The 25653-nt window shown below is 48.0% G+C and overlaps 1 protein-coding gene across 1 annotated transcript; it reads left to right on the top strand.

Moving 5' to 3' along the window:
* Window positions 1–18980: 18980 nt before the first annotated feature.
* BAMBI (BMP and activin membrane bound inhibitor) lies at window positions 18981–25431 on the top strand. Its single transcript, XM_040451088.1, has 3 exons — window positions 18981–19418; window positions 22647–22934; window positions 23384–25431. The coding sequence occupies exons 1-3, from the start codon at window positions 19343–19345 to the stop codon at window positions 23800–23802; spliced, it is 783 nt and encodes a 260-aa protein (XP_040307022.1). The 5' UTR covers window positions 18981–19342; the 3' UTR covers window positions 23803–25431.
* The last annotated feature ends 222 nt before the right edge of the window (window positions 25432–25653 follow it).

Here is a 25653-nt window from a genome sequence, read left to right as displayed (position 1 = left end):
TACCCCACACTCCTGGCAGGAGATATAGAATTAGAATTAATTACTGAACTTTTTTCTCTTTGGTCTCATCTGCCTCAAAACGATTCGGGCACCTCCTTGGGCACTTACTATGAACACTACTTTTTAGCCTCCAGAGGCGCTTGGTTATTCCTAAAATCACGTATGTTTGTGTGCCGTCGGAAGACTGTGTGTGTGGACGTGGGGGGTGCTTCTGAGTTGGGCGTGTGGACACGAAGGAAGGAGAGAAAACCATTTAGTCTTTAGGCTGATTAACACTGTCTAAGTACGCTTTGGGTACATTCAATTGGCCTTGTGCTACTGGAAATAAAGAATATATTTTGTTGTTGTTGCTGGTTTTCATTGCGTTAGATCATGTGGTTTTAACCCAGGGGACTCAGGAAGTGCATAGTAAATTCGAGCCCTCGATCAAATAAAACGAGTGCGCTTAAACTGCGTTATGGTTGTGCCACAAATGCTAAAAGTTCAAGTTGACATTCCAGCCCGAGCTCCTAATGTTATTAGCGAGGAGCCCGGGGCGGGGGGATGGGTGGGGGGGGGTAGGGGCGGGCGGGGTGGGGGGTGGGGGCTGGGAGCAGAGAGGGTATCCGACTTCAACACACGCGGTGACGTTTGTGGCTCCACAAGAAATTGAACTTGGTGATAACCTCACTCCTTTGTGTTTATCCATTTTCTCGTGTGTTCAGAGGTCAGGTCTGGGTAGGACAGTGAGTGTCCGTATGTTTTGTCAAGTAGATCTTTTGTTGGGTGGGCATCTGAGAGGAGGGACAGGCTTTAGGGAAAATCCTAAAGCTCCCCCCCCCCCCAGCTCGGCTCTCCAGTGCTGACGGACTGAGGGTGGGGAGGGGCTGTCCTGTAGCAGGAGTGGGGCCTGCAGCCCGCTACCCCTGCCCACCCCCCCACCCCCCCCCACCACAGGCTGGCAGCGTTTGGCCTTGTCTGTGTTCTGTTTGTCAGCAACCCGGGGAACGTGAGCAGTGAGCATGTAGCATCTCAATTCAAAGAGCAAGCACCATCAGGGACGCCTGGCTGGCTCAGTTCATGCAGGTGACTCTTGATCTTGGGGCCATGAGTGTGAGCCCCGCGTTGGGCCTGGAGATTACTTGTATTTTTTAAAGTTTGTTCATTTTTTTAGAGAGAGTGAGAGAAAGCAGAGAAGGGGCAGAGAGAGGAGAGAGAGAGGATCCAAAGCAGGCACCACGCTGTCAGTACAGAGCCTGACGTGTGCCCTACTCACCAACCCCGAGATCATGACTCGAGCCGAAATCAAGAGTCAGACGCTCAACTGACTGAACCACCCAGGTGCCCTGTGGAGATTACTTAAAAAAAAAAAAAAAAAGGCAAATAGGGGCGCCTGGGTGGCTCAGCCGGTTAAGCACCCAGCTTCGGCTCAGGTCACGATCTCACGGTTCGTGAGTTCAAGCCTGTCTGTGCTGACAGCTCAGAGCCTGGAGCCTGCTTCGGATTCTCTGTTTCCCTCTCTCTGCCCCTCCCCCGCTCGTACTCTGTCTCTCCCTTTCAAAAATAAACGTCAAAAACATTAAAAAAAGTAAATAATATTAAAATGTTGCCTATGGAACATACCAAGCCCCAGCACACAAGCCCCAGACGGAAGCACATCTGGAGAGCCAGACTTTTCGGGCAGCCGTGGCAGCCTTTGGGCGTAATTACGAGAAGGAGAAGTCTGTGTTCAGGGTCTTCTCCGGTATCCTTCTTTCGATCTCATTCTCCCGTCCACAGTCTGTCCTCAGGTTTCAGTCCCTTAGCCTTCTGGGAATTAATCTTCACAGCTCACCAAACAGTCTCCGGTGATGTTTTAGTTTTAATCCTTGCAACATTCCTAGGAGGTGGGAATTATCGTGACCTCCGTTTCATCGGTGAGAAAGCGGGAGCAGAGGAGACGCTGAGTCAGGTGACATATTTTGGCATCAAAATCATAGATCATGTAACTTCCTAGATCATATAACCCAGGCAACGTGTAGATTCTGGCCAAGAACCTCAAATCCTAAGATTTTCCCTTATCAGGTAACCAAAGTAGTAAGGACAGCCAAATGCATTGAGGGCTCACTCTGGATAGTCGTTTATGCCATGTGCCTTACATATAATGTCTCATTTTTTCCTCCCAATAACCTCGTGAAATGGTTATTTAATTGCCATCTTTATTTATTTTTATTTATTTTGAGAGAGAGGGAGAGAGAGAGTGAGCACAAGCAGGAGAGGAGCAGAGAGAGAGAATCCCAAGCAGGCTCCTCACTGGCCGCGCAGAGCCCGATGCAGGGCTCGAACTCACAAATTGCGAGATCATGACCTGCGCTGAAACCGAGAGTCGAATGCTTAGCCGGCTGAGCCACCCGGGTGCCCCTTTATTCCCATCCATAAAATGAGAAAATGGAGACGTAGGAAGATTTAAAGACTTCAACCAAGTGTCTTCTGAACAAATCGATCCATTAAATCTACTGTAATTTAAAAAGAAGTAGCAGGGTAAAAGGGTGCCTGGGTGGCTCGGTCAGTTGAGCATCGGACTTTGGCTCAGGTCACGATCTCGTGGTTTGTGGGTTCGAGCCCCGCCTCGGGCTCGGTGCGGACAGCTCGGAGCCTGGAGCCTGTTTCGGATTCTGCGTCCCCTTCTCTCTCTGCCCCTCCCCCATTCACACTGTGTCTCTCTGTCTCTCAAAAATGAATAAACATTAAAAAAACTTCAAGAAAAGTAGTGGGGAGAAGGAAGTGGGGGGAAAGGATAAAGGGGAGGGGGGGCGGGAGAGGGAGGACGGTGAAAGAGACAGAGGAGGAGGGGCCTACAAGAGCCACAGACCCAGTCCTGGCTTGGCCAGCGTACCAGTGGGTGTTTGAGTCCAGAGCGTGCCCACGGCCACCCGCTGCCTCCCCAGGCCACGGCCTCCATCGGCCCCGGAGGGAAAAAGTGTTAGGTGGATGTGGGGCAGCAGGTTTGTGGGCGGAAAAGCATTACTGAGCCATTATCTCAGAAGCCAGTAGTTTGTATCTCGGACCAATGTAATAGTGGAGGAAGGGGCATGACTCCCACCTAGTTTAGCTGGAAAGGTAGTCACTTGCGTGGGACAAGTCCAAGCCGGGAAGATCCCAAGGGAGAGACCAGCTGGCCACTCTGGGTGGCTCTCAGTTTGCTAAAAACCCTTCTGCCAACTTAGGAAAGTTGGCAAAGCTCTCTTAAGTTTTTTTTGTTTTTTTTTTTTAAAGGTTTATTTATTTCTGAGACAGAGAGAGACAGAGCATGAGCGGAGGAGGGGCAGAGAGAGAGGGAGACACAGCATCCGAAGCAGGCTCCAGGCTCTGAGCTGTCAGCGCAGAGCCCGACGCGGGGCTCCAGCTCACGGACCGCGAGATCATGACCTGAGCCGAAGTCGGTCACCTAACCGACTGAGCCACCCAGGCGCCCCAAGACTCTCTTAAGTTTTTATTAAAAACTTTGTGATGCATGTTTTGCCCCTCCCCCTATTGCCAGCACTGCTCACCTCCAAGTGCAGACAAATCCGGCCTTTGTCCTTGCTCTGCACAGCCATTGCCGCTCTCCCAGGCCCATCTCCTTCCAGCCGGTGCTGGGAGACTAGTCATCCAACTTTCATGGAGGCCAGCAGGCCAACAATATTTTTCCATGCCTCTGTCCTTAGACACCTGTCTCAAGGGATCTGGTTTTGGTGGACCAGGTTTTGGGTGTAAGGGCAGAAAGCCCAACTCGGTGCCCTGCGGCTTGGGAGCTCCCCACTGGGCAGCACCTACTCCCCGTGTCCCCCCCCCTCCAACCTCCCAGTATCACTGACGAGGGGAGCAGGCCCCTGCTCTGGGCTGAGGCTCTCGGGGTAGATGAGCAAGGTTTTTAATCTCTCTTGCAAAAGCTCTGTTCCAAGAGTCACTGTTCGACAAAACGATAAGCACAGTTGAATCAGTCTAAGAGTCCGTGTGTCCTCCAGGGGAAGCATTTAACAGGATACGCGGGGGTTTTCGTTCCTTTACCCTAAGAAGGAGGTCGGACTTCCCTAGAGCTGCACTGGAGTGTTCGGCAGGAAAGACTCTTCTCGGGCAGCGCTCCCAGGACGGGCGATGGAGAATGAGCCTGATGAACCACTTCAGTCACGTTGTTCGGGAAGCTCATCATTGTTGACGGTGAAGGGGTGCGACCTCGTTCTGTCCGCTTGCAGCCATCACTGTATACTACCAGACTGCCAACTCTCTCCGAGGACTTGCTGTGAACTGCATTAACTGGCGACAGAAAGGAATCCAGCAAGTGATCAGACATTCTAAAATCAAAACCGAGAGAGAGCTAAGTGCTGAAAGCGGCCTTGTGTCCATCTTATCCGGGGAGTCCTCGTCTAGGACGCTGGGTTGTGCAGAAAAATTATCTGGCACAACTAATGGCGGTGACTGAAATACGATGCAAATTCATTCACCGTTTCCCTTAGACTGTTGGAAAGCCACACTGAGCGAGAGTCGGGGCCTTCGGCTCAGGTTTCTGCTGCGTTATGGCAACGGAGCAGGAGAAAACAGCTTTCCGAATCATCTGGCTTTGCGTGTGTTAAAGCGATACCTAATTAGCACTTCAAGGAAATGATTATTTGGGTAGAAACAGTGCCCCAATTACCCAAAAGAGTACACTCATGGGCAGCTTGGTGAAGCATGAAGAACAGAGAAGACTCGAAAGCTTTCGATGAACCGTCCTGAGTCCCCCTTCCGCTGCTCTTGGGCTGTGTGATACTGATCAAACATGTGACCACTTGGAACTGCGGGTTCAGCCTCTGAAACTGAGGATGGTAACATCTTCCTTATCCGGACCATGGGGTTGCCAGGAGGAACAAAAGAAGTAAAGCCAAAGCTCTCCGCAGATTGTAGAGCACTTTATTCGTATCGGTTACCGTTACATCCTTCTCCGTGAGGTTAACTCTAGGAAACAGGTTGTAGGTTATTTAGGGACCTGTCAACAGGGGTCGGTTTGGGTGTCTGTCTGAAAGAGTCTCCCTCTTGGCTGGCAGGGCAGGTCAAGCTCTCTGAGCCGTACGTCAGTCTGTCATTTGGAGCCTCGGTACTTTGGTGCTTCCGTTACAGTGCTCAGCCAGAGGTTCCCGAAGTGTGGTCTCCTATCAGCAGCCACCTAGGAACTTAGTAGAAATGCAAATTCTCAGGCCCAACCTCAGAGTTCCTGAATCAGGAACTCTGGGGGAGGAACCCACGAATCTGTTTTAACAAGCCTTCCAGATGATTCTTCTGCTTGCTCAAGTTTGAGAACCATTGAACTAGGTCTTGGAGCCTCTGCAGAAACCAAGAACAAGGGCCCCTTTAACAGCCTGTTACTCATCCTTCACAATGTGAGCGGGCAGGACAAAGGAGGCTTAGAATTCCAGACCCAGGAGGGACGTGAGAAGCCATTTGTCCGGTTGGCTCATTCCATAGCTGAGGATTCTGCAGCCCCGAGGGGTCAAGCGAGATCTGACCCCAAACCAGGCCGAGAGGTGATGTCAAGACGGCTCAGTCCGGTGCTCTTCTCCTCCGTCCCATTTCCCTCTTGTGTCCAGATCACAAATGCCATGCAGTTGCTACTCAAAGAAGGGGGTCCAGCACAGAGAAGCAAAGTCAGGTGGAGAAGCTCGGCTTGGTTAGACCCACTTACCTCCAGCCCAGAGGGCAGGACTCCAGGGGAAGTCATGGCTGCCTTCCTTGCTCCTGGTCTGGAAGATGAAGTTATCTGCAGGTTCTTCGTAATTGGTGGCTCTCCCGTCCATTGTCCTCAAAACACAAATGAGGTATGGACTTCGGAGGCCCTGAGGTGTCTCTTCCAATGGAAGCCACTTCCCTGATTGGTGTGAAAATTCTGGCTGGTAGGAAGGCTGGGATTCCTAGATGTTTCTGCTTATGTACTTAACGAGCACTGAGGGTGAAGGTCAGGGATCCCATAGAAGATTTCTGCAGAGGAAGGCCAAGTTCTGAGCAGAAGGGGCCTGCAGATACAATCAAGCCATCGGGGAAAGCAATCACTGACAGCTGCCTAGGCAGGTTGGTTCCTGCAGCAAAGACTGACGCCCAAGAATGACCCCAAAGCTCATTCCCAGAAATCCTCTCTTCAGGCTCACAGGACCTGAGAGAGGTTTGGGAGCGTCAGTGATTCAACCCACTTATAAACAGCCTTTGTTCTCAGCAGTCAAATGCCTCCCTTTCTCTCTCTCTTTCTCTCCTCCTTTTCTCAGTCTCCTTCAAATTACTCCATTTGGCAAGAGGTGATTTTACCTTATAATATGGCCGAAATGTTTCTATGGAATCTCAGCTCAGAACCCTAACAAATTTCCGTCTGTATCTTTGTTCAAGGAGAAACTGGCCCCGATTTACCACCTTTTGGATGGGCCAGAGGTCGTGCCCTGAGCCCTGAGTCTCAGTGCAGCTGGTGTGACCTTGGAGAGCCACGTAGCCTTCTCTTGGTAAAATCAGAGACGGAAGTGATCATTTTCATGATTTAATATAAACAGTGGCTGGCGTGGCCTCATGCAGCTCTTAGTACCCAGAGGAACTGTGTGGTTAATTTCAGCAGTCGAGACTGGCAACTCGTGTAGAGTTGGAGACTGAATTATCCTGTTAGACCCTTGGCTTTGATCTTGACCCAAATGAGAGTCAGATTTTCATGCCCCATGGCGGGAAGAGTCAGGTAGCTCCAGACTTCGATACAATACTGCCATGCTTGGTTCTGGGGGAAACGTCCATCACCCATCTTTTGGTGGAATACAGATCAGGAGGGGAGGGGATTTTCGTTGAACTCATCTGCGCGGAGGGTTTCTGTCTGTTTGCTTTTTAAAGCTGGAGCTGGCCAAAAAAAGTCTGTGGATTTGTAGAAACAATGCACACATTTAGACTTTAGAGATTAGGAGTCATGCTCTGTGGTGGTTCTGTTCAGTTAACACAGTTCCACTGGAAAATGTTAGAAACCAAGGAATGAACCAAAGTCTTTGAGAGTATGGACTCCTCTGCGGGGAGAGTCCTGGCTTGCCGGTGGGTGACACAGGCAAGGGTGTTTTGTTTAGAACAATGGTCACTGTTGTTGTCCACGTCTTACCTGGAGTTGCAACCACCACCTTCTCCTGGCCTTACACACAGAGAGAAGCCTGTTCATTGTTGTCCAAAGCCCTAAGAAGATTCTGGAAATAGGGCTCACAGCCCTCTTACTGAGGTCACCACATGACACTGAGACACGGTTATTAAAATATTGACTCGGAATCTTCCCCTCGGTGACCTCGCTACTTGCCCCGACAGCAAATCACAGCTCCTGTCTTCCCAGCTGGGCGCTCCTTCCCTCTCACCACAAGGGGGCGAGAAAGACATGCCACCGGCCAGCTCCTTTCCGCCCCCCGGGGCGGGGGGGGGGGAGGTCCACCCGACAGGGGAACCGACTCTGGGCTGCAAAGACCAATGCAATACACTCTCCGAAAAATAAAAGTGACCACAGATGTGCATAATCTAGTGCTGGCTTGGGGAAAAAGGGTTACCCTGGTGGGAGTTTTTTTTTTTTTGTAACCCATTTTTTTTTCTCCAGGAAAGAACACATTAGTTTAGGTCACTTTAAGGATACATGGGTAAGAATTCAAATGTGTGATAAAAGAGAGGGTCTGGTGATGGGGAACAGAGGCCCTGTTCCCAGAGCTGTTACTCTTGCTTCAGGACCATGTGATATGCAGGACATCTGGGAAGGATACTGGGAAGGACAATGCTTTCAAGAGAAGCGAGCCACTAGGCTAAGTTATGGTGAATCTATTCCTGGTTTCGGAGTCCAGTTCCAGGCACACCTCGAGGGGTACTTACCAAGGAACTTAAAATACTGTGCTAGCAAAAGCTGAGAAAATAAATCTACAATTACATCATGAAGAAAGACAGGAGACCTACGTGGGTTCTTTCTCTCTTTCTCCTTCCTCTTTTTTTTTTTTTTTTGGTCTGGAATGAGGATATGATATGAAATCACTTACGAGGAAGGTTGCAAAGGCCTGGCGAGCACAATTTGTCTTTATTCCCATTGAAAGTCCAATCTGTCCAGCAGTCAACTGAAAGAAGATGGGCAGAAGGCATTGTTTAGACACTTGTCAGGAAAGGGATATAGAATGCCTTTTGGTGACACAGGCAGTACAGGGTGGGGAGAATCTGAATCAGTTGAAAGTGGTTTTTGAGATTTTCTCCTTGGTCTTGTACGGATCCCAGCCTTGAATTAAGACCATCTATATTTACGTAGCTGTCTTCACGTGGGCCATCTGCCCTTTGGAGGCTATCATTTCCTGCCTGTGAACCAGTCTTGTTAACGTTAGTTAAGGGCTGTGACTAGCTCATACTAGGCTCATTTTGTACATTAGAAAGAGGCACCCCCTCAAGCAGGCACAGCCAGCTTTGGAGTACACAGCCAAGTCTGAGAGTCACAGCTGAGCCTCAGCCCTCTCGCCCCCCCAGCCCCCCCCCCCCCCCCTCAGGGGGACAGCTTCAGTCTTGAACAGCTCTGGGCAGCCCAAGTTCACTCTAAGGTCCTTACTCCTTAGATGAGTTCCAGCGCCCCGCATTTTTCCTACTTTTGGAAAATGACACAGCGTCGTCGTCTTTAATATTTGAGCTGTAGCTGTAATTAGAGCATCTCAGTGTTGCAAGGGACGTCAAAGTGTCACCTGCTCCAACAATTACTTCACACCCCCATCCCGGGACTTCATCTCCGTACTTGGGAACCACACGGTCTCTTCAGGATGCCTCATCCGCCTCCGGGTGGCATTATTGCTAGGAAGTTCTTCCTTATTTGAACTCTCCCTGGCGACTTCTGGCGGGTGTAGCTGGCACCCCCTGGTCCTTGTTATGCCCTCTGCATTTATACAAGCAAGTCTCTCTCTCTTTTCAATCACTGAAAGTCTTCCCTTCACATTTATCGTTCGATGTGGTATTACGTGCTATTACTTACCTGATTGCTCTCCTTCATCAAAGGCCTTTTAAGGTGCTACACTGTGCCTTGAGCTCAGGCGTTTCGAAATGGTCGGATCAGTGCAGCCTCCAGTACAACAGTCATCCCTTGGAGCTGGACTTTTAAACATGTATTGGCACCAAGTTGCCCTGCCGGAACCTTGTGTTATTATTCACATCTGTTTTGAAGAAACAACGCTTCTAAAGGACCGATGGGTCACCTGGCTGCCTTGTGAAGGCCTCCTCAAAGCATTTCTTGAAAAGCAGTAATTTTTATTTGACTTGCTGGAGGAGGTAATGTCACTTGCTGTGTTCCACCCTGATTTCATTTTTGAAGCTTTCACCGAACCTCGAAATGGTCTGCGAGACCATTCTCCTGGTCGGTGTCCGATCAGTGACAAAACAGCTCTAGCGAGATGTAACGATGTTTGGCCCCAACCACACCCTATGTTCATGTGCTTTGTTTCCCACGTGGCTTATCTTCAAGACCCCACTTAAGTTCCGGGGTGATGCTGGTAGTAATGGTGGGATCAAAGCGAGATGATGAGGACAGAGTTGTTTCCAGCCCTACCGACCCTAGCCTGGGGGGAATCTGCCCAGACCAGAAGGGTTTGCCCCCCCCCCCCACACAGCCCCCCTTTTACTATTGGGACAAGTCCGTGTCGCTGGACTAGTCACAAGTGAGAGAGGCGGCGGGGCGAGGCCGAGGACCCGGCGGGTGAGTCAGGCAGGGGAGCGCGGCGGGGCGGCGCGCACCTGAACTTGAGCGCGGCCCCGGGTGGGGCAGCTGCAGAGCCACGAGGGCGGGCGGGCGGGGAAGGGCCCGGAGAGCCCCGCGGGCGTGGACTCGGCGCGGGAGGAGCCGAGCGCCGGTGCGGGTGCGTCCGGGTCGGGGCTGGGTGATGTAAAACAGAGCGGAGCTGCTTGGCGCCTCGGCCCCATTACCTCCAATTATAATAATTGGTGCCTCTCTGCCGCGTTTGCTTTCCCCCCAGGGAGCTCGGCTGCGTCTCCCGGTTTCTCCGCCTCGCTCTCCCGCTCCCGGCCCCGTCCGTCTGGCTTGGTCCGCCACCCCCAGCCTCGCCCTCCCCTCTATCCATCTGCCCCTCCTGGACAGTGTCCCCGCGGGGCCGGGGGTGGGGGTGCTTCCTGGAGCCGACACTGAGTCCCGTTGATTGGCCCGAAATGGAGCTGCTGCTGCTGTGCTCTTGCTTCTTTCTACCGAAGCTTCAGAGGGCCTCGTAGGCCCAGGTACCTCTGGTTCCATCCCAAGAAACTGGGAACCAGGGCAAATGGGCGGAGCCTGGAGGTAACCGCCCCCGCCCCCCCCCCCCCCCGCCCCAACCCCCTGGATCTGTCAATGTGGAAGATTCCCCCTTGGCCACCGCCCATCCCCATCACCCTCTGCCTTTTATCTCCTGACTCTTGCCGGACTTGGGCTGAGTGTTGGAAACAAGAAGATTTTAGACCTGACGGGGCTTTTGTTTGTACATTACCTCTGACAAAATAAATAAATAAATACATAAATAAGTAAATAACTAAAATAAAAACACGGATTCTTTTCTCTGCATGACCTACATCAATCAGGGGCCGGAACTCACCTATGTCCAGGAAAACTGTGCTGGTCTCCACGGGATGATTTCAAGGATTAGGACAAAAGGAATGTCAGCCGCACCCCTCCCCCCCCCATTTCCTCCCCTCTTTCTACAAAACTTTGTTAAAATTAGTCACCTAAAAGAAGGATGGCAGGATTGGAAGCATTTGGAGGGCAGGAGCCTCTTCAGCAACCTTGCTGATGACCCATAAAAAAGAGTATGGCTCATGGGGCAGTTCATGGCAAATACATCCATAACCAATCGGGATTTTACTGGAAAATGCTTCTCTCTGACAGTGAGGACGCAACACCAGAGTTCTTTGAAAAATGCAATTGACTTGGAGACGGACAATCTTTCAAAGGAGTCCAATTACAGGGTAGAAGATACTTTTTGTGTTTGCCCGATGACGAGGGGCATGAATTAGGGCTCCTCCTTTAGTGAGCAGCTACGTTTCTCGTATAACGACAACTTAGCCGACCAATTTGTCTCTGCTGATTCTTAGACTAGCAGCCGTCGTGGGAGCTAACCTGTGTTGGCCAAGATCCATGCTGTGTTTACAGAGATATCACCGCCCTGCCAAGACTGGACTGGCAGTGCCCTCATTTCTAATTCAGATTTCCAGCTCCGGGGAGAAGAGAATCCTGAAACCAGCTGAAAAGTCCCGACGCTACCGTAAACGTGTTCGAATGAGTGAAAAATAGATTTGGATAAACTCGTTGTTTCCAAGCAAAATCACTGAACGTTTCTGTAGGGTTTCACGGCTAACATGATGGGATCTCAAGTTACTCCCTCAGCAATCTTGAGACAGCCAGGCCACCTAGCACTCTGGTCCTCGTCTTCTAGGACAGGAAACAGGGGCACAGAGGGAGCAGTTGAGTTGCTGGTGATAACACTCTGAACAGTGGAGCATGGGTACCAATTCAGGTCTCCGTCTCCCAGGCGATTGTTGTTTCCTCGTCCACAACGTTCTATCATTTCCATTCAGAATTCACTCGTTGACATTAATTCAGTAAAAAATGAAATTTATTCTGGATGACACTGTGAAAGGCATCAAAGGGAATAGAAAGCAGAGTAGGGGTATTTTCCGGTCTTTATTTATAATCTCTTCGAGGAGCCAGAATGAAAAGAGAAGTATAGTAACTATTGTAACCATGCTGCTTCTTTAGAAAACTCTTATTATATTCCTGTGATTTTATGAGGAAAAGCTAAGCGGTATGATGTGGAGCGGGGAGAGGGGGAGGACTGTAAGGAAGCAAATGACTATTCTGGCTGTTTAGTTGAGAGTTGATACGTTTTGTTCGCCTATTACGTATAGACTGCAACACCCTTTGCTCATAGACATGTCGGCACCTTGGCCTTGAATATCCAAACTACACGTATGGGATAAGCCAGGTGATTATTCACCCCAACGACCCATCTTTCTCAGGAAACGGATTGAAAAGCTCTTTCAGTTGCCACAGTCAACTAAAAAGACAGGATATTCAAGATTGTTGTATATTAAACATAACCCAAGAGTTAAAGATGGTCCTTCTGTCCTTGTTTGGAAAGGTGCTGAGTCTTAGGCTCTATAGATGGGCTGCCTTCATTTGGTAACATGGTTATTTTATCTATCTATCATCTATCTATCTATCTATCTATCTATCTATCATTTTTAAGCAGGCTTCATGTCCAGCATGGAGCCCAGTGCAGGGCTTGAACTCATGATGGTGAGATCAAGAACTGAGCGGAGATCAAGAGTTGGTCGCTTAACCCACCGAGCCACCCAGGTGCCCCATGAAGTTTATTTTTGATGACAGCAAAACACTCAAGTGGCAAATTCACACTAAATCATTTAAAGGAACTCACTCATACTTTTTTATAGCAAGTTAAACTTTATATGTGTGTATCATATCTATAATATAAGCAGGTATATGTTACGCTTTATGTTGCCAGCCTGTCCACCCACCCTTCCTGCTCTTCCTGGCCCACAACCTTGATGAGGGGCAGCAGACACATTTTATATCAGCCAGGAGCGCTACCCTAGCTGAACAGACTGCAAAGTGCACATTTTGGTCTCTCCATAAGCTGAACAGCAGCCTGTGTAACCTGCATGTCAGATTCACTTAGGAGCTGGAAATCCAGAAGCCAGAGGGTAGAGGTAGTGTGCCACAGGGACAGAAGGAGCACTGCATCTGTGTAAGGGATGCTTATGACTGGGGGGGGAGGGGGGACCATGCAAGCAGAAGTTATGAGAGAGTAAATACTAGAGCTAACGAAAGGATGCTGGCTTGCCAGTAGAGAGGTGGGAAGAGACAACCCTGAGAAAATGAGACCCAAATCTTCTCATTTCCCATTCAATGGACACTGGCTTCCCAGCAAGATAAGTAATGCTTATCAATTACCAATTAGCTGTATCCCTACAATAAGCCTATTGTACCTGCACAAGAAACCCCTCCTGAATCAACTAATCTTAAGTAGGTCTCTCTTTCTTTTCATTAAACAAGTCTGACTGAACAGCGTACTCTAAATGTGCATATTTCAAATGATGTCTTTGAGATGCCTGGCTAAATATATAGGTACATGACATGAAACTAGGAATGGGACAGTGGAGAGTTATTTGCATTTAAACAAATTCACAGCAGAATCGGAACTTGTTTGTTAGGTGGCCAGGTGGAACGAAGGAAGATTATTGGATATGGGGGTGAATGCATTATAAGTTCTTCCCTGAATATCAGGGAGGACAAGAATTCTGTTCAAGCAAAAGTCTAAATGGTTGGCTGTCTAATGAAAATATCAAAGCTGAATTCAGGTTTGAATGTGAATGTTTAAAAAAAATTGTTTTTAATGTTTATTTAGTTTTGAGAGAGAGAGAGGAAGAGAGAGAGAGAGAGAGAGAGAATGCGAGCAGGGGAGGGGCAGAGAGAGAGGGAGACACAGAATTTGAAGCAGGCTCCAGGCTCTGAGATCAGCATACAGCCTGATGCAGGGCTTGAACTCACCAACGGCAAGATCATGACCTGAGCCAAAGTCAGACACTTAACCGACTGAGCCACCCAGGTGCCCCTGAATGCGAACATTAAAAAAAAAAATTCAAAAGAACATAAGCAAAGTACTGTCAGTTAAGGAGATAGAACTCAACAATACTGTTCACTGCATTACTGAACAGCATTCAGGGTCAAGAATGTTCCTCCGATTAAGTAGCAATTTGTTTAAGGTAATTTCTCTGTTTAAAAAAAATTTTTTTTAACATTTATTCATTTTTGAGAGACAGAGCACAAACAGGGGTGGGGCAGAGAGAGAGGGAGACACAGAATCCAAAGCAGGCTCCAGGCCCTGAGCTATCAGGGTAGAGCCTGACACAGGGCTCAAACTCATGAACCCTGAGATCATGACCTGAGCTGAAGTCAGATGCTTAACCAACTGAGCCACCCAGGTGCCCTGGTAATTTCTCTGTTTTAAAGGACTGACCATTTTAGTCATAAGAACCAAAGTGGGGGAAAAAAACCTGGTTATTTGACATCAGGTAGGCAAAACTAGCAGGCTATTGAATAATTTCTATAAGTTTTACTGGCTTAATTACATTAACATAAATGAATAGAACAAAGGCTATGGCTTATGGTCAAGGATCATACAGAATATATTTGATGCTATTGGATTATAAATGATACTCATGGTTAACTTCATAAGGTAATGTTCTTTAACCAGGGATATTTCTTACTGTATTCTAAACATTGTTGCTTTCACAATTCTTAAGAAAACTGGGGCACCTTGGGGGCTCAGTCTGTTGAGGATCTGACTCTTGATTTTGGCTCAGGTCATGATCCCGGGGTCGTGGGATCAAGCTCTGCATAGGGCTCTGCACTGCTTATGATTCTCTCACTCTTGGGGTGCCTGGGTGGCTCAGTGGGTTAAGCATCTGACTTCAGCTCAGGTCATGATCTTGCAGTTGGTGGGTTTGAGCCCAGTGTCAGACGCTGTGTTTGAGCCTGCTTCAGATTCTGTGTCTTCCTCTTTCTCTGTCCTTCCACTGCTCACACTGTCTCTCTCTCTCTCTCTCTCTCTCTCTCTCTCTCTCTCAAAGATAAACATTAAAAAATTAAAAAAAAAAAGATTCTCTCTGTCTTTCCCTTTGCCCCTCTCCCCTGCTCACACAGTCTCTCTAAAATATAAATAAATAAATAAATAAATAAATAAATAAATAAATAAAATTCTTAAGAAAACCTTAACTCCACAGACACTGCAAGGTTTATTTGTAAGACCCCATAGTGTTTTTGCTAGCTTGCAGGAAGATGGGCATTTCAGAATGTGGCCTTAAGTCTTTTTTCTATCACACTACCTCCTGGACTCTGCAGTCCGTTCATTTTGGAAAAAAGGGGGGAAAAAAAGCAAAAAAAAACCGAAAACAAAAACACTTCACTAGACAGCCATTCCTGTAGGCTGGGCTAATCACTCACCTTTGACTCCATTCCAATGAAAGTAAACTTGAGTTCTGAACTCCTAACTTCTACTGAGAACAAATGACTTTTTTAAAAAGCTGCTACTGGGAATTCGAAGTGTTATCTAACCTCTGTGGATTGTTAGTTGGTAGAAGAAATGTTAGATTCTATCCCTAGACTGTAAGAGTTGTTTGTATGCTAGCCAGGGACATGAACACAACGGTTTCGCTCCGAACAAAATGTACCAAGAGTTATTTTTCATCTGCATTGTGAAGAGAGAGTCATTACTGAAAATGGGGATCACATATAACCTTGGAAAACAATGGCATTATTTGAGTAAGCAGAGACTGGTATTTATAGCTGTGTTAACAAAACAGGTTGAACCTACACCACCCCTTTTTTTTTTTTTACTATTTATAGAAAAAATGAAATTTAGAAAGTTATTCTGTGGTGTAGAACTACCATACAAATGTGCCAGAGCGGCACGTTGTGATTATATACTTATATATAATATACATAAGGTACCTAATACATATCCATATGTCTGTGGATAAAACGTATCTAGAACACTCTTTGAAGGTAATAATAGTAAACTATTATAACTTTTAATATTATTGTTAGGTCTAGAACCAGCTTTCTGTTCTTAGGCATGCATAGCTGATTCCAGCTTATATTTTCGTAATTCCCTTCAAAAGAGTGAAAAGAATTTTGGTCACTGAGTTCATTTCTTAATTTAAATTTCCAAAAGACATTAGCTTTTACTATTTTCTCTTCTCCTTACCGACCTATGTGTAGGAAAGTAATAACTGAATTATTCATAAGACGCAAGTAAAATTCTATAAAGAAGCAATTTGCTTGAGTCTTAAATTGAATTACAATTGTTACCTAGTCTCTCAACTATGAATATGGCCTTATAATTGACATATTATCCATAAAATAATTTTTACTTTCCACATTGATTCAAACACTCTTGTTCACTTAGTTGAAAAGTCCATGTCTGCTCCAAAACCATTAGATAAAGCGCAGACTTGTTTTTCTTAAAACTAATTTCTGGCCATTTAAAAAGCCTGCCCATTAAACTAATAATAAAAACAAAAGAGCTGAAATCATTGTCTGAAGAATGGATCATACATTCTTACTCTGTGTTTGAAAGAAAAAAAGTAGATATCCTGGAATGATGAAAGTCACAATGAATTCAATAAAATACAAGTATCGTAGTTCACACCCTTTGGGTTGAAGTAAAAGAACCTTAAGTAAAAAGGGGAACTTACAGGGGCACCTGGGTGGCTCAGTCAGTTAGGCATCTGACTTCAGCTCAGGTGATGATCTCACTGCTTGTGGGTTTAAGCCCCTTGTCGAGTTCTGTGCTGATAGTTTAGAGCCTGGAGCCTGCTTCGGATTCTGTGTCTCCCTCTCTCTCTGCTCCTCCCCCACCTCACTCTGTCTCTCTCTCTCCCTCAAAAATAAATAATTTTTTTTTTAAAAAGGGGGGAAGGGGACTTACCAAGGTGCCTGAGTTAGCCTTAATATGGAACCTAAGGACCCGAAGTGACACCATGTGACTGTGAATCCATTTGGACTTACATCTTTGTCATTTTTCTCTTTCTTTGCACACAGGTGGATTCGGAATTTGTATGTCTCCTGTGAATTGGCCTCTACAGATTGACCAGCATCTCTGGCCAAAGATGGAGGAGGGAGAACTTAATTGGCCCAACTGGGATCATGTGACTACCTATGGCTAGAGGGACAGAGGCCCCTGGTCTGGCTGCCAATGCCCACTACAGAGAAATCGGATATTCTTTGAAAGGCACTCAGAAAGTGTTCACTACAATAGAACTTTCATCAACACATCCCCCAGACTGCCTTCCATTAAACAAGTATTTATTTGCATTACAGGTAAATCTAGTTATTTCCTGGTGCATCTCTGCCCACTCCTTGCTTCACATTTTATGCTCCAACAACAAAGAATTGCTCGCAGTCCCAACTCCCTATCCCCTACTTACCACCTATATCCCCCAATGCAATCAATAAATTTCATGCCTAAGTTCCCATGGTCCTCTATGCTTGTAATGGTCTCCTTGCAACTCTCTTTGTTCTTTAGGAGTCATGCCTGATGTCACTGCTTCCAGCAGACCTCGTGGACTTCTTTACCTTCCTGTCTAGTTATCTCTTCTTTCTTTATGCAGCATAACATTGTGCACATAAATCTCTATCATCGCCCCACTCCATTGTTAGTGATTTACTGTTTAGGTTCTGACATCTTTATAACCCCAAACACTGTGCCTGGCCTATAGTGGGCGCTTCAAGATAGTTGAATGAATATACTGTAAAAGCTTCCTTTTAGCTAATGAAGGACTCTTCTAGAGTTAAAAAAGTGTGTCCTTATGTGAAAAGTACTGTCTCGTGAAGCCCTTAGAACTGTTAACTTGTCAAAGAAGCAGATGTCAGGAAGTTCTAATCAGACTCCTCCTCAGGAGCAAGGGTCAACCCACCATCTGAGAAATGCCTGCAGGTTACCTGGTGCTCCAGCCAGGGTAATTTCCCCCTAAAACTTCCCCCATCTTTTTTAGATGCAATTTTGATCTAGTGAAGTAATGGACAGCGCATCAACTTAGGAAATTATTTTATTTTTTCTGCATATAAACATTAGTTTTTAATGGCAATTTCATTAACTGTATCCTGTATCCTCTGTGAACTTTCAATAAGTTTAATTTACAAGGTTCACCTTGATTTTCGGTCCTCCAAACGTACATTTTTTTCTTAGTCTTAAAGGTCATTTCTGTACAATAGTCCTAAAGGGTTTGACTTTACATCTCCCACTTTAGAATTAAATGCTTTTTTCCTCCTCCCCCTCCCCCCTGCTGCCTTGACATTTTTATCAGGTAGGGAAATGTTGGCTGATCCTAAAAGGAAATTTCGCAAATGGTTGACTTGTTAATCTCAGGTTATGGGAGGAAGGGATACAAGAGCATTCCCTCGGATCAAGAGTTTTAAGTTGAATTTCACCTCCTAAAAACCAAACCAAAACAAAACAAACCAACAAAAACAAACCAAACAAACAAACAGCACAACCTCCAGGAACGCCTTTGGGTACGTTGGGGCCCACAGCCCTGCAAGTCCTAATAAATGAATTAGTATCTCAGAAAGGAGATCACTGCGGGACTGATATTGATCAGAGTCAGCCGGTGTGTTTGCCTGCGATTGTTTGGGGGGTGGTTAATTGAGTGTCAGTCTCGGCCAGTGTCGTCTCGCTGGCGCCGGGTGCTTTTGGATTTGCTAATTTTCGTTAAGTGTCTCTAGCCGGCTACTCGTCCCCTGTCTACCCAGGAGAACTTAGCGGCTCCCACTGATCAACAGTCTGTCTGTCTGGGCTTTATTGATCACAGGGCAGGCGGCTCGAGGCGGATGCGCTGAGAGGGAGGGCGGCTGGGGGAAGGCAGAAAGCAGACCCTAGCGCCCGGCCGCCCCCCTTCCGGGCTCCCGACGGAACCCCCTCCTTGGCCACACGCAAGCCAGGAGGGTTGGGCAGGGGCGCCTTGGCCGTCGGCGCACGCCGGGGGACCGCCACTTGTCCCTGGGGTTCCTAAAGCGCGCAGCGTGGCCCGGGAGGGCTTTCGCAGGCGGCCGCGCGGTCTCTCGCGCGTTTCGGGGGCAACAAAAAAGAAGCCGGCCCAAGGCTGAGTTGTGAGGGTCTCGGTGTCGAGTGCCAGAGACAGACCCGGAGGCCGGGATCGACCCCGCGCCTCCAGAAGGTCACGGACGCGCAGGCATCCGCGAGGGGGAGCGCGGGAGACGGGAGCCTCCCAGCCCGCGGCCCCAGACGTCGGCGCCGCCAGGAGCCGCGGGGCAGGTCCCTCCTGGCCCCCCTCTGGGCCCGCCTCCTGGCCGCAGGGATGATTGACTGGAGCCTGGCGGCCAATCGGACGGCGCTGGCGCTGCCGGGGCGGGGCCGGGGGCGGGGCGGTGTCTGGCCGGCTCCCGTCGCGGGGCGCTATTTACAGCGCGGATCCGGGCCGGCTGAGGCGGGCGCAGGCAGGAGCTCGCGGCTGGCGGTCTCTGTGTGCGCTCGGGGAGCTTCTCCCCTCGCGGAGTGCCCGGCCAACGCGGATCGAGGCCGGTAGCCCACGCGGGACTGCAGCGCCGAGCGGAGCCGAGGAGCCGCTGGCTGCGGGGTCGGGTCACGAAAGTCGTCTGGGCTCCTCCGCGCCCCTCCAGCCGCGCTCCATGCTGCGGCCGCGGCCGGGCCCCTCGCCCTGTTGCTGACGGCGCCCGCCGCTCCGGGCAGCACCCATGCACTGCGCGCTCCGGGAGTCGTAGGCTGCAGTTGCGCCGCGGCTCCGGGAGCCGGCGGGGGCGCCGCGGCCGTGGGGGGCGTCAATGGATCGCCATTCCAGCTACATCTTCATCTGGCTGCAGCTCGAACTCTGCGCCATGGCCGTGCTGCTCACCAAAGGTGGGTGCCCGCCGGCCGGCCCGGGGCGCGGGCTCCCCTGGGAGGGGCGCGCGGGGGTCCCGGGCGGCCGCCGCCGCGGGCCTTTGAAGGCGGCTGCCAAGGCTTTGTTAGCGGCGGGCGAGGTTTCCTCCCGCGCTGGAGCCCGCAGGTCGCGACAAGTTGCCTGTTCTTAGAAGTCGCGGCGGTGGCTTCGCGGCCGCCCCCTCGGGTGTCCCGGGCGCGGCTCGTGGAGGTGGAGTCAGACCTCAGGGCAAGTGCTTGTCACAATGTTTTTGGAAGTCCGTCCGTAGCGAACTTCTGAACATCTGCAGCCGGGGAACGGGGCGGTGGAGTGCGCTGGGCCGCCGCCTCCCTGCGCACCCCGCGGGCGGGGGTGGCCGGGCGGCACGGCGTTGGAGTGTGGGGGTGTCCCCGCACGTCTCCACGTGCGGCCCTGTCCGCCACTGTGGCTTTGTGTGTGTGTCTTTGTGAGCCAGCGAGTGTGCGTGACTCCCCGTGCGAGAGTAGGTGCTCGAAGTGTGTGTCTCTGTGCAGAAGTGTGTGCTGTGTGGCTTCGCGGTGGCTGGGACGAGTAGGCTCTGTCAGCGGTCCCACTTACCGCTCACCTCGTATTTTACACACTACCAAAAAAAGAAAGAAAGAAAAAGGAAAAGAAAAGAAAGAAAAAGAGGCACAGGTCAGGGTCTTTATTTCCCCCTGCAAGCTTTCGCCTTTCAGGTCGAAATAACCAGAACTCCTAGATTTCAACGTTACCCTCCCCTCACCACCCCCCCCAACTCCATGAACTCTACCTACTGTTGTGTGAACAGAATTTTTTTTTTTTTTTAACTGGGAAGCGTTATTTCGCTTTTGCACCACCCCCCTTCTGTAATTGCCATGTAGCAGGCATGAGGTTAAAGGATAAGCTAGCCCAGCAAGGATGATGTGCTACAGTATTTATTTATTTTGGAAGGAAGGGTGTAATTAACCCTAAATAACAGCCCTGGTAGCCTGCAGAGGGGAGCCTCCTGGCCCTATCAAAGGCCGGCAGAACAGGGAGGGACTGAGGCTGACATGAAGTCACAGATACCGAAACTATGTGCCTGATAATGATATAATTAGGGGATCAGAGATTTCTGACTGCTGCGGACTTCAAAAGCTTTAAAAGAAGCCAGCAGTCTCTCCTGTAGCCATCTTGACTAAAGCAGACATTTTTGTGTAATCACTACATACAGTAACAAGAAAGGGGGGGGGAACAGAAGAGCATTGTTCACTGTTTTCAAATACCAGTCCCCTTTTTGGGCCTTTCGCATGCCACAGGAAGAAACTTTATGAAACGACAGAAATATAGTTTTAATACAGTAATACAAAAGTCCATTCAACTTGTTCAAATGTGGCTCCAATTAAAAAAAAAAAAAAGTTGTTAGAACTTTCGTAGTTACCTGTCAAAATTTTATTAGACTGTTTTAGGTCATGGCAAATATAGCATTTTAAATAGGCTCTCATAAACATTTAACTTTTTTTTTTCTTTTTCTGTGCTAGGAGTGAGGTGAATAGGATCAGAATGGACTTTTCATCTGTTTTATTTCTACTTTAAATCTATACATGGAATTTGTTAGACTAGGGATATGTAGTCCTCCCCACCTAGGAGTGGTGACCTTTATGCAAAACATCAAGATTGGAAAGAGGAGACAAAAACCCAGCCAAAGCAGGGTTCCAGCCCCAAGGTCTTCCCCGGGTAAGGGACTTGGGCCCAGACCCGGGACAGGGAGCGCAGATTTAGGATAGGAGAAAGACCTCCAGCTTTGGACGGTTAAAAACTCCCATTGCCAAAGATCTGTGTTTAGCTGGCAGGTTTTGTTTTTTTGTTGTTTTGTTTTTTTTAAGAACCGAAGCATTAGCAGCCTCTGGTGAAAACTGAGCACACCATACGGTGGCCTGGAATCTGGACAGATAATTAAATGAGACACCTTACTCAGGCATTCACATTCAGGGAGAGGAGGAGGAAGAAAGGAGAGGGTAGGAAGAGGTCTGTAAAGCCACAGTCCCTGGTGTTTAATTTCAGAGCACAGGTTTCAGTAACTAGACAGAACTTCAGATTGGGGAGCCGGGAAGGGGTAGTGTGCCTAAGTTCCGTTCTGGTAGCTTTAGTTGTGACACACGACAGTGACCTGAGTCCACTGTCAGATATGGTAGTAGGGGTAGCTCGGAGACCCAGATTATTTCAACTAGAAATTGATGCTAAAAGCCTCTGGGCGCGCATGCAGCAAAATGTTACTAGTGACTTGCAACTCCCCAAATAAGTTTTATAAAGGAAACTTTTAATCACTTCCTGGAGAAAAATTTGAGGTTTCCTTAAGGATTTTTCATTCAACCAGGGGAGGATTTTCAGTTTCAACGTTTCCCCTTTTAGATCCCATGTTGAATTACATGTAAAACTGGGGAGTTAAGGGGCGGAGAAGTTAGCTTTGCCTTTTTTTTTTTTTTTAATACCCCCCCCCCCCCCCCCCCCCTCTCCCCGCCCCCCCGCCCCCAGTTTTATGACTTTCCATTTGGGCTGAAAGAAATTGACTTTGGCAAGCAAACCACTAATTGTAAACTGCCTAGTTCCTGTTTTACAATATACTGACTAAAAGCTCCTCTGCATGAAAAGATCTTTATAGGCAAAGTTTGCCTTTTCTAGAGAGGTTGCAAATAGCTGCCCAGTTTCATAGTTTTAAAACCTCCTGACCGGAGCAATTTCTAGATTGTTGTGTTTCTAGTTAATAACTTTATAAGGTGTTAGCTAAAGCTCTTAAATCTTGGCACAGCCCTTTAAGGTAGTAAACAATTCAGTAGTTCCGATCAAATATTTATACTGACAAAATCAAAAAGCCTAGCATTTTTATGTTGTATGGTCACGTAGGATTAAGATGAATAAACAGTGTAATTTACCTTACGGTAGAAATTATCGTGATGATTGTTTGCCTTCAAAACCAACAGTAGTATTTTTAATTCCTTGCTAACTCATCAGACGTGGCTGAACTCTGATACTCTGCAATTGGGATTAATACGTTTCTAAAATTACATTGAACTGGATTGAAACTTAAGCACCTAGGGCTTTTCCAGTCTACCGGGGACTGCCATTGTAGGCGCTCAGCTGAATATTCTAAAAGTTAGTGCCTTTGATCTTGGCGATTTAGCAGTTGCTTAGGGGGATGCGTTATCTGCCCCCTGAAGGAGTGTGACGCAATTTCTCGTTGTTTTCAGGTGAAATCAGATGCTATTGTGATGCTGCCCACTGCGTGGCCACTGGCTATATGTGTAAATCTGAGCTGAGCGCCTGCTTCTCTAGACTTCTCGATCCCCGGAACACAAATTCCCCGCTCACCCATGGCTGCCTGGACTCTCTCGCGAGCACAGCGGACGTCTGCCAAGCCAAACAGGCACGGAACCACTCTGGCACCACCATGCCCACGCTGGGATGCTGTCACGAAGATATGTGCAATTACAGAGGGCTGCAGGATGTCCTGGCTCCTCCCAAGGGGGAGGCCTCAGGTAGGTGGAAGCCCTTTCTAACCAGAACGCTTGCCTGATCTACGGGCTTGTGGCAGCCGCGACTTGGTGTGCCTGCCGTTGATTTTGCTGTGAATGTAATTAGAGACACCGGAGGGAGAGGCATGGCTGGGTGCAAAGATGCATCTCTGTTGAGTCGCTTTTATGTCTGCCTGAGCATTAGGTGTCTGTCTACATGATAGGCTTTGCCTGGTTTTTCTACACGTTCAAGACCTCAGAAGACCATTGCTGTTCAGTAACGACAGTCTCTAAACACCTGTTTTTTGTAAGCCTCTGGGCATCGTGTTTGCAACATTCATTTTCTGAAAGTTGCCGAGGTCACTGTAAGCTTCTTTTAGATGGGGTGCGTCGTGCCGGACGGATAGATGATCGTAAGTGTCCAGTCCACAGGAGGGGTTAACACAGTCTCCTCGTTCCTTGTACTCCCTCAGGACCAGGAAACCGGTATCGGCACGACGGGAGCAGGAACCTCATCACCAAAGTGCAGGAGCTGACCTCTTCCAAAGAGTTGTGGTTCCGGGCAGCGGTGATCGCTGTTCCCATCGCCGGCGGCCTGATTTTAGTGTTGCTTATCATGTTGGCCTTGAGGATGCTTCGAAGCGAGAACAAGAGACTGCAGGACCAGCGGCAGCAGATGCTGTCGCGTTTGCATTACAGCTTTCACGGACACCATTCCAAAAAGGGGCAGGTGGCAAAGTTGGACTTGGAATGCATGGTGCCCGTGAGCGGGCACGAGAATTGCTGCCTGACCTGTGACAAACTGAGGCAGGCGGACCTCAGCAACGACAAGATCCTCTCGCTCGTTCACTGGGGCATGTACAGCGGGCACGGGAAGCTGGAGTTCGTATGACAGGGCCTCATCCGCACCCAAGTTCTCGGACGCTTTGAAGGCCTTGAGTTCTGCTGGACAGGAGCACTTTATCTGAAGAAAAACAGACTCACGTCATCATCTGGGAGAGACCAAATGACCTCTGCGGACAGAATCTTGGATATTTCTTCTGAAGGATTATTTGCACAGACTTGAAGGCAGTCAGATGTATTCTTTGCTTTAAAATTGGAAAAAGCAAAGAGAGGACTGTGCACTCACTGTTACCAGGGTTATTTGCATCTGCGCGAGCTGGAATCGAGCACCTAAATAAACTGACATGTGCTCTGTGTCAGCTCCGACGTCCTGATTTATTGTAAAGATTTAAAAAATATATCTATATTTTTTGTCTGAAATTTAGCCGTGTCTTGTCATAAATTAAAAACAAACTAAGTGGGAAGTGTAAGAAATGACACGTTCATTCCACAAATGAAGATCTGTTGTTGATTCTACTGTTGTTGATTCTGATAAGGTCTCCACTCTAGGATTGGGCTTGACTTTTGTTTTGTTTTGTTTTTTGTTTTGAAACAAGACCAAGATCTTGTTCATTCTTACTTGTGTATTTGTAATTTTCTCACAGCGTGGAAAATTTCCAAATGTGTACTGCCCATCGTTCAGTGTCTCACCCCCCCCCCCCCCCCGTTTTTTGTTAGGACAGTTCTGGTTTTTAGCTTTCATCTGCGAGAAATCTTAGACTTATTTATACCAGGTCAGATATGATGGATCAGTATCTGGAGTTGCCTTAGCAAAGGTAATATTTCTCAGCTTACTCCAGATGCTCTGGAATGCTTCTTTTTAAAATGTGTCTACCTCCAACCCCAAAAGGAAAGCCAGACCAAACCCACTAAAGGAAACTTCTTCTCTAGTTCAAGTTAGTCATTGTCTCCTTTTGCTGTTGATTAATTTATCGGTTAACTTTGTGTCAAATCACGTTAAATATTGTGGACCCCAAATTAGCCAAACTTGATTGTATCATGCTCCTAGTTTGCAAACCTTCCTTCAGCACAGTGTTATGCTAACTTGTTTTTTTTGTTGGTTTTTTTTTTACCTCTCAATGTTTAGAAAGGGTTTCAACAGTGAACGTTATTTGTATCAATTGAGATTTAAAGAACACACAGTACCACTGGGACCCCCTGCCCCTGACATTGACTTCAGCCACTGATAGACTGTGTTTCCATTCCTGCAGGACTTTTCTGTCTGGCAACACTTCTCAGGCTGAATTTAAACCCATGCTGCATTTGCATATTTTTCCCCCAAATAGGTCTTTGTTATCTTACACGTGAGAAGAATTTGCCACGTAGGATTTTTTTTTTTCCTCGATTCTTTTGTATATTTGAAACTTCTGCTAAAAATTAACCTATAGTCTGCATATTTGAGTATGGGGTTGTCTTTGATACGTGTTAAGGGATTCTTTGTGTGTGTGCGTATTTGGGGGAATATTTTATGATCAGCATAATTTGGATCCCTGAAGACAGATGCAATAGCCACGTTCATGGAAGAATCTGAGTTGCAATGACTAGTCTAAAAACAATAACCTAGATTATTTAATAATTGGTAGACCACAGCCCCATACAAAGTAGGCTATGGAATAAATACACATTTTAATAAATGACAGCATTCGTATTGTGCTTTTTGAGAATTACGGTTCTTGCATGCGTGGTTTACAGTTTATAAAATGGGTTAAGTTTTGAGGAGTGTCACTTCTTGAGGGAGCCACAGAATTGTGGGGCCTAACTGTGCACACCTGTCTAGGGAAGAGACTTCACTGAAGTTGCCAGTCGTTGGGGTTTCTACCCTCACCTGCACTTGTAGCGCCAGATCAAATTACAGGAGCTT

Source organism: Herpailurus yagouaroundi, unplaced genomic scaffold (genome assembly GCF_014898765.1).
Source record: "Herpailurus yagouaroundi ecotype Mexico unplaced genomic scaffold, PumYag 203, whole genome shotgun sequence".
Classification (NCBI taxonomy): domain Eukaryota; kingdom Metazoa; phylum Chordata; class Mammalia; order Carnivora; family Felidae; genus Herpailurus; species Herpailurus yagouaroundi.
The sequence above is the reverse complement of the archived record's forward strand: the minus strand, read 5'-3'. Positions and strand labels throughout refer to the sequence as shown.

Coding starts and splice junctions, on each gene's coding strand:
- BAMBI (XM_040451088.1), top strand. CDS start 19,343: ATGGATCGCCATTCCAGCTACATCTTCATCTGGCTGCAGCTCGAACTC. Junction 19,419..22,646: donor GGCCGTGCTGCTCACCAAAG/GTGGGTGCCCGC, acceptor CGTTGTTTTCAG/GTGAAATCAGATGCTATTGT. Junction 22,935..23,383: donor TCCCAAGGGGGAGGCCTCAG/GTAGGTGGAAGC, acceptor GTACTCCCTCAG/GACCAGGAAACCGGTATCGG.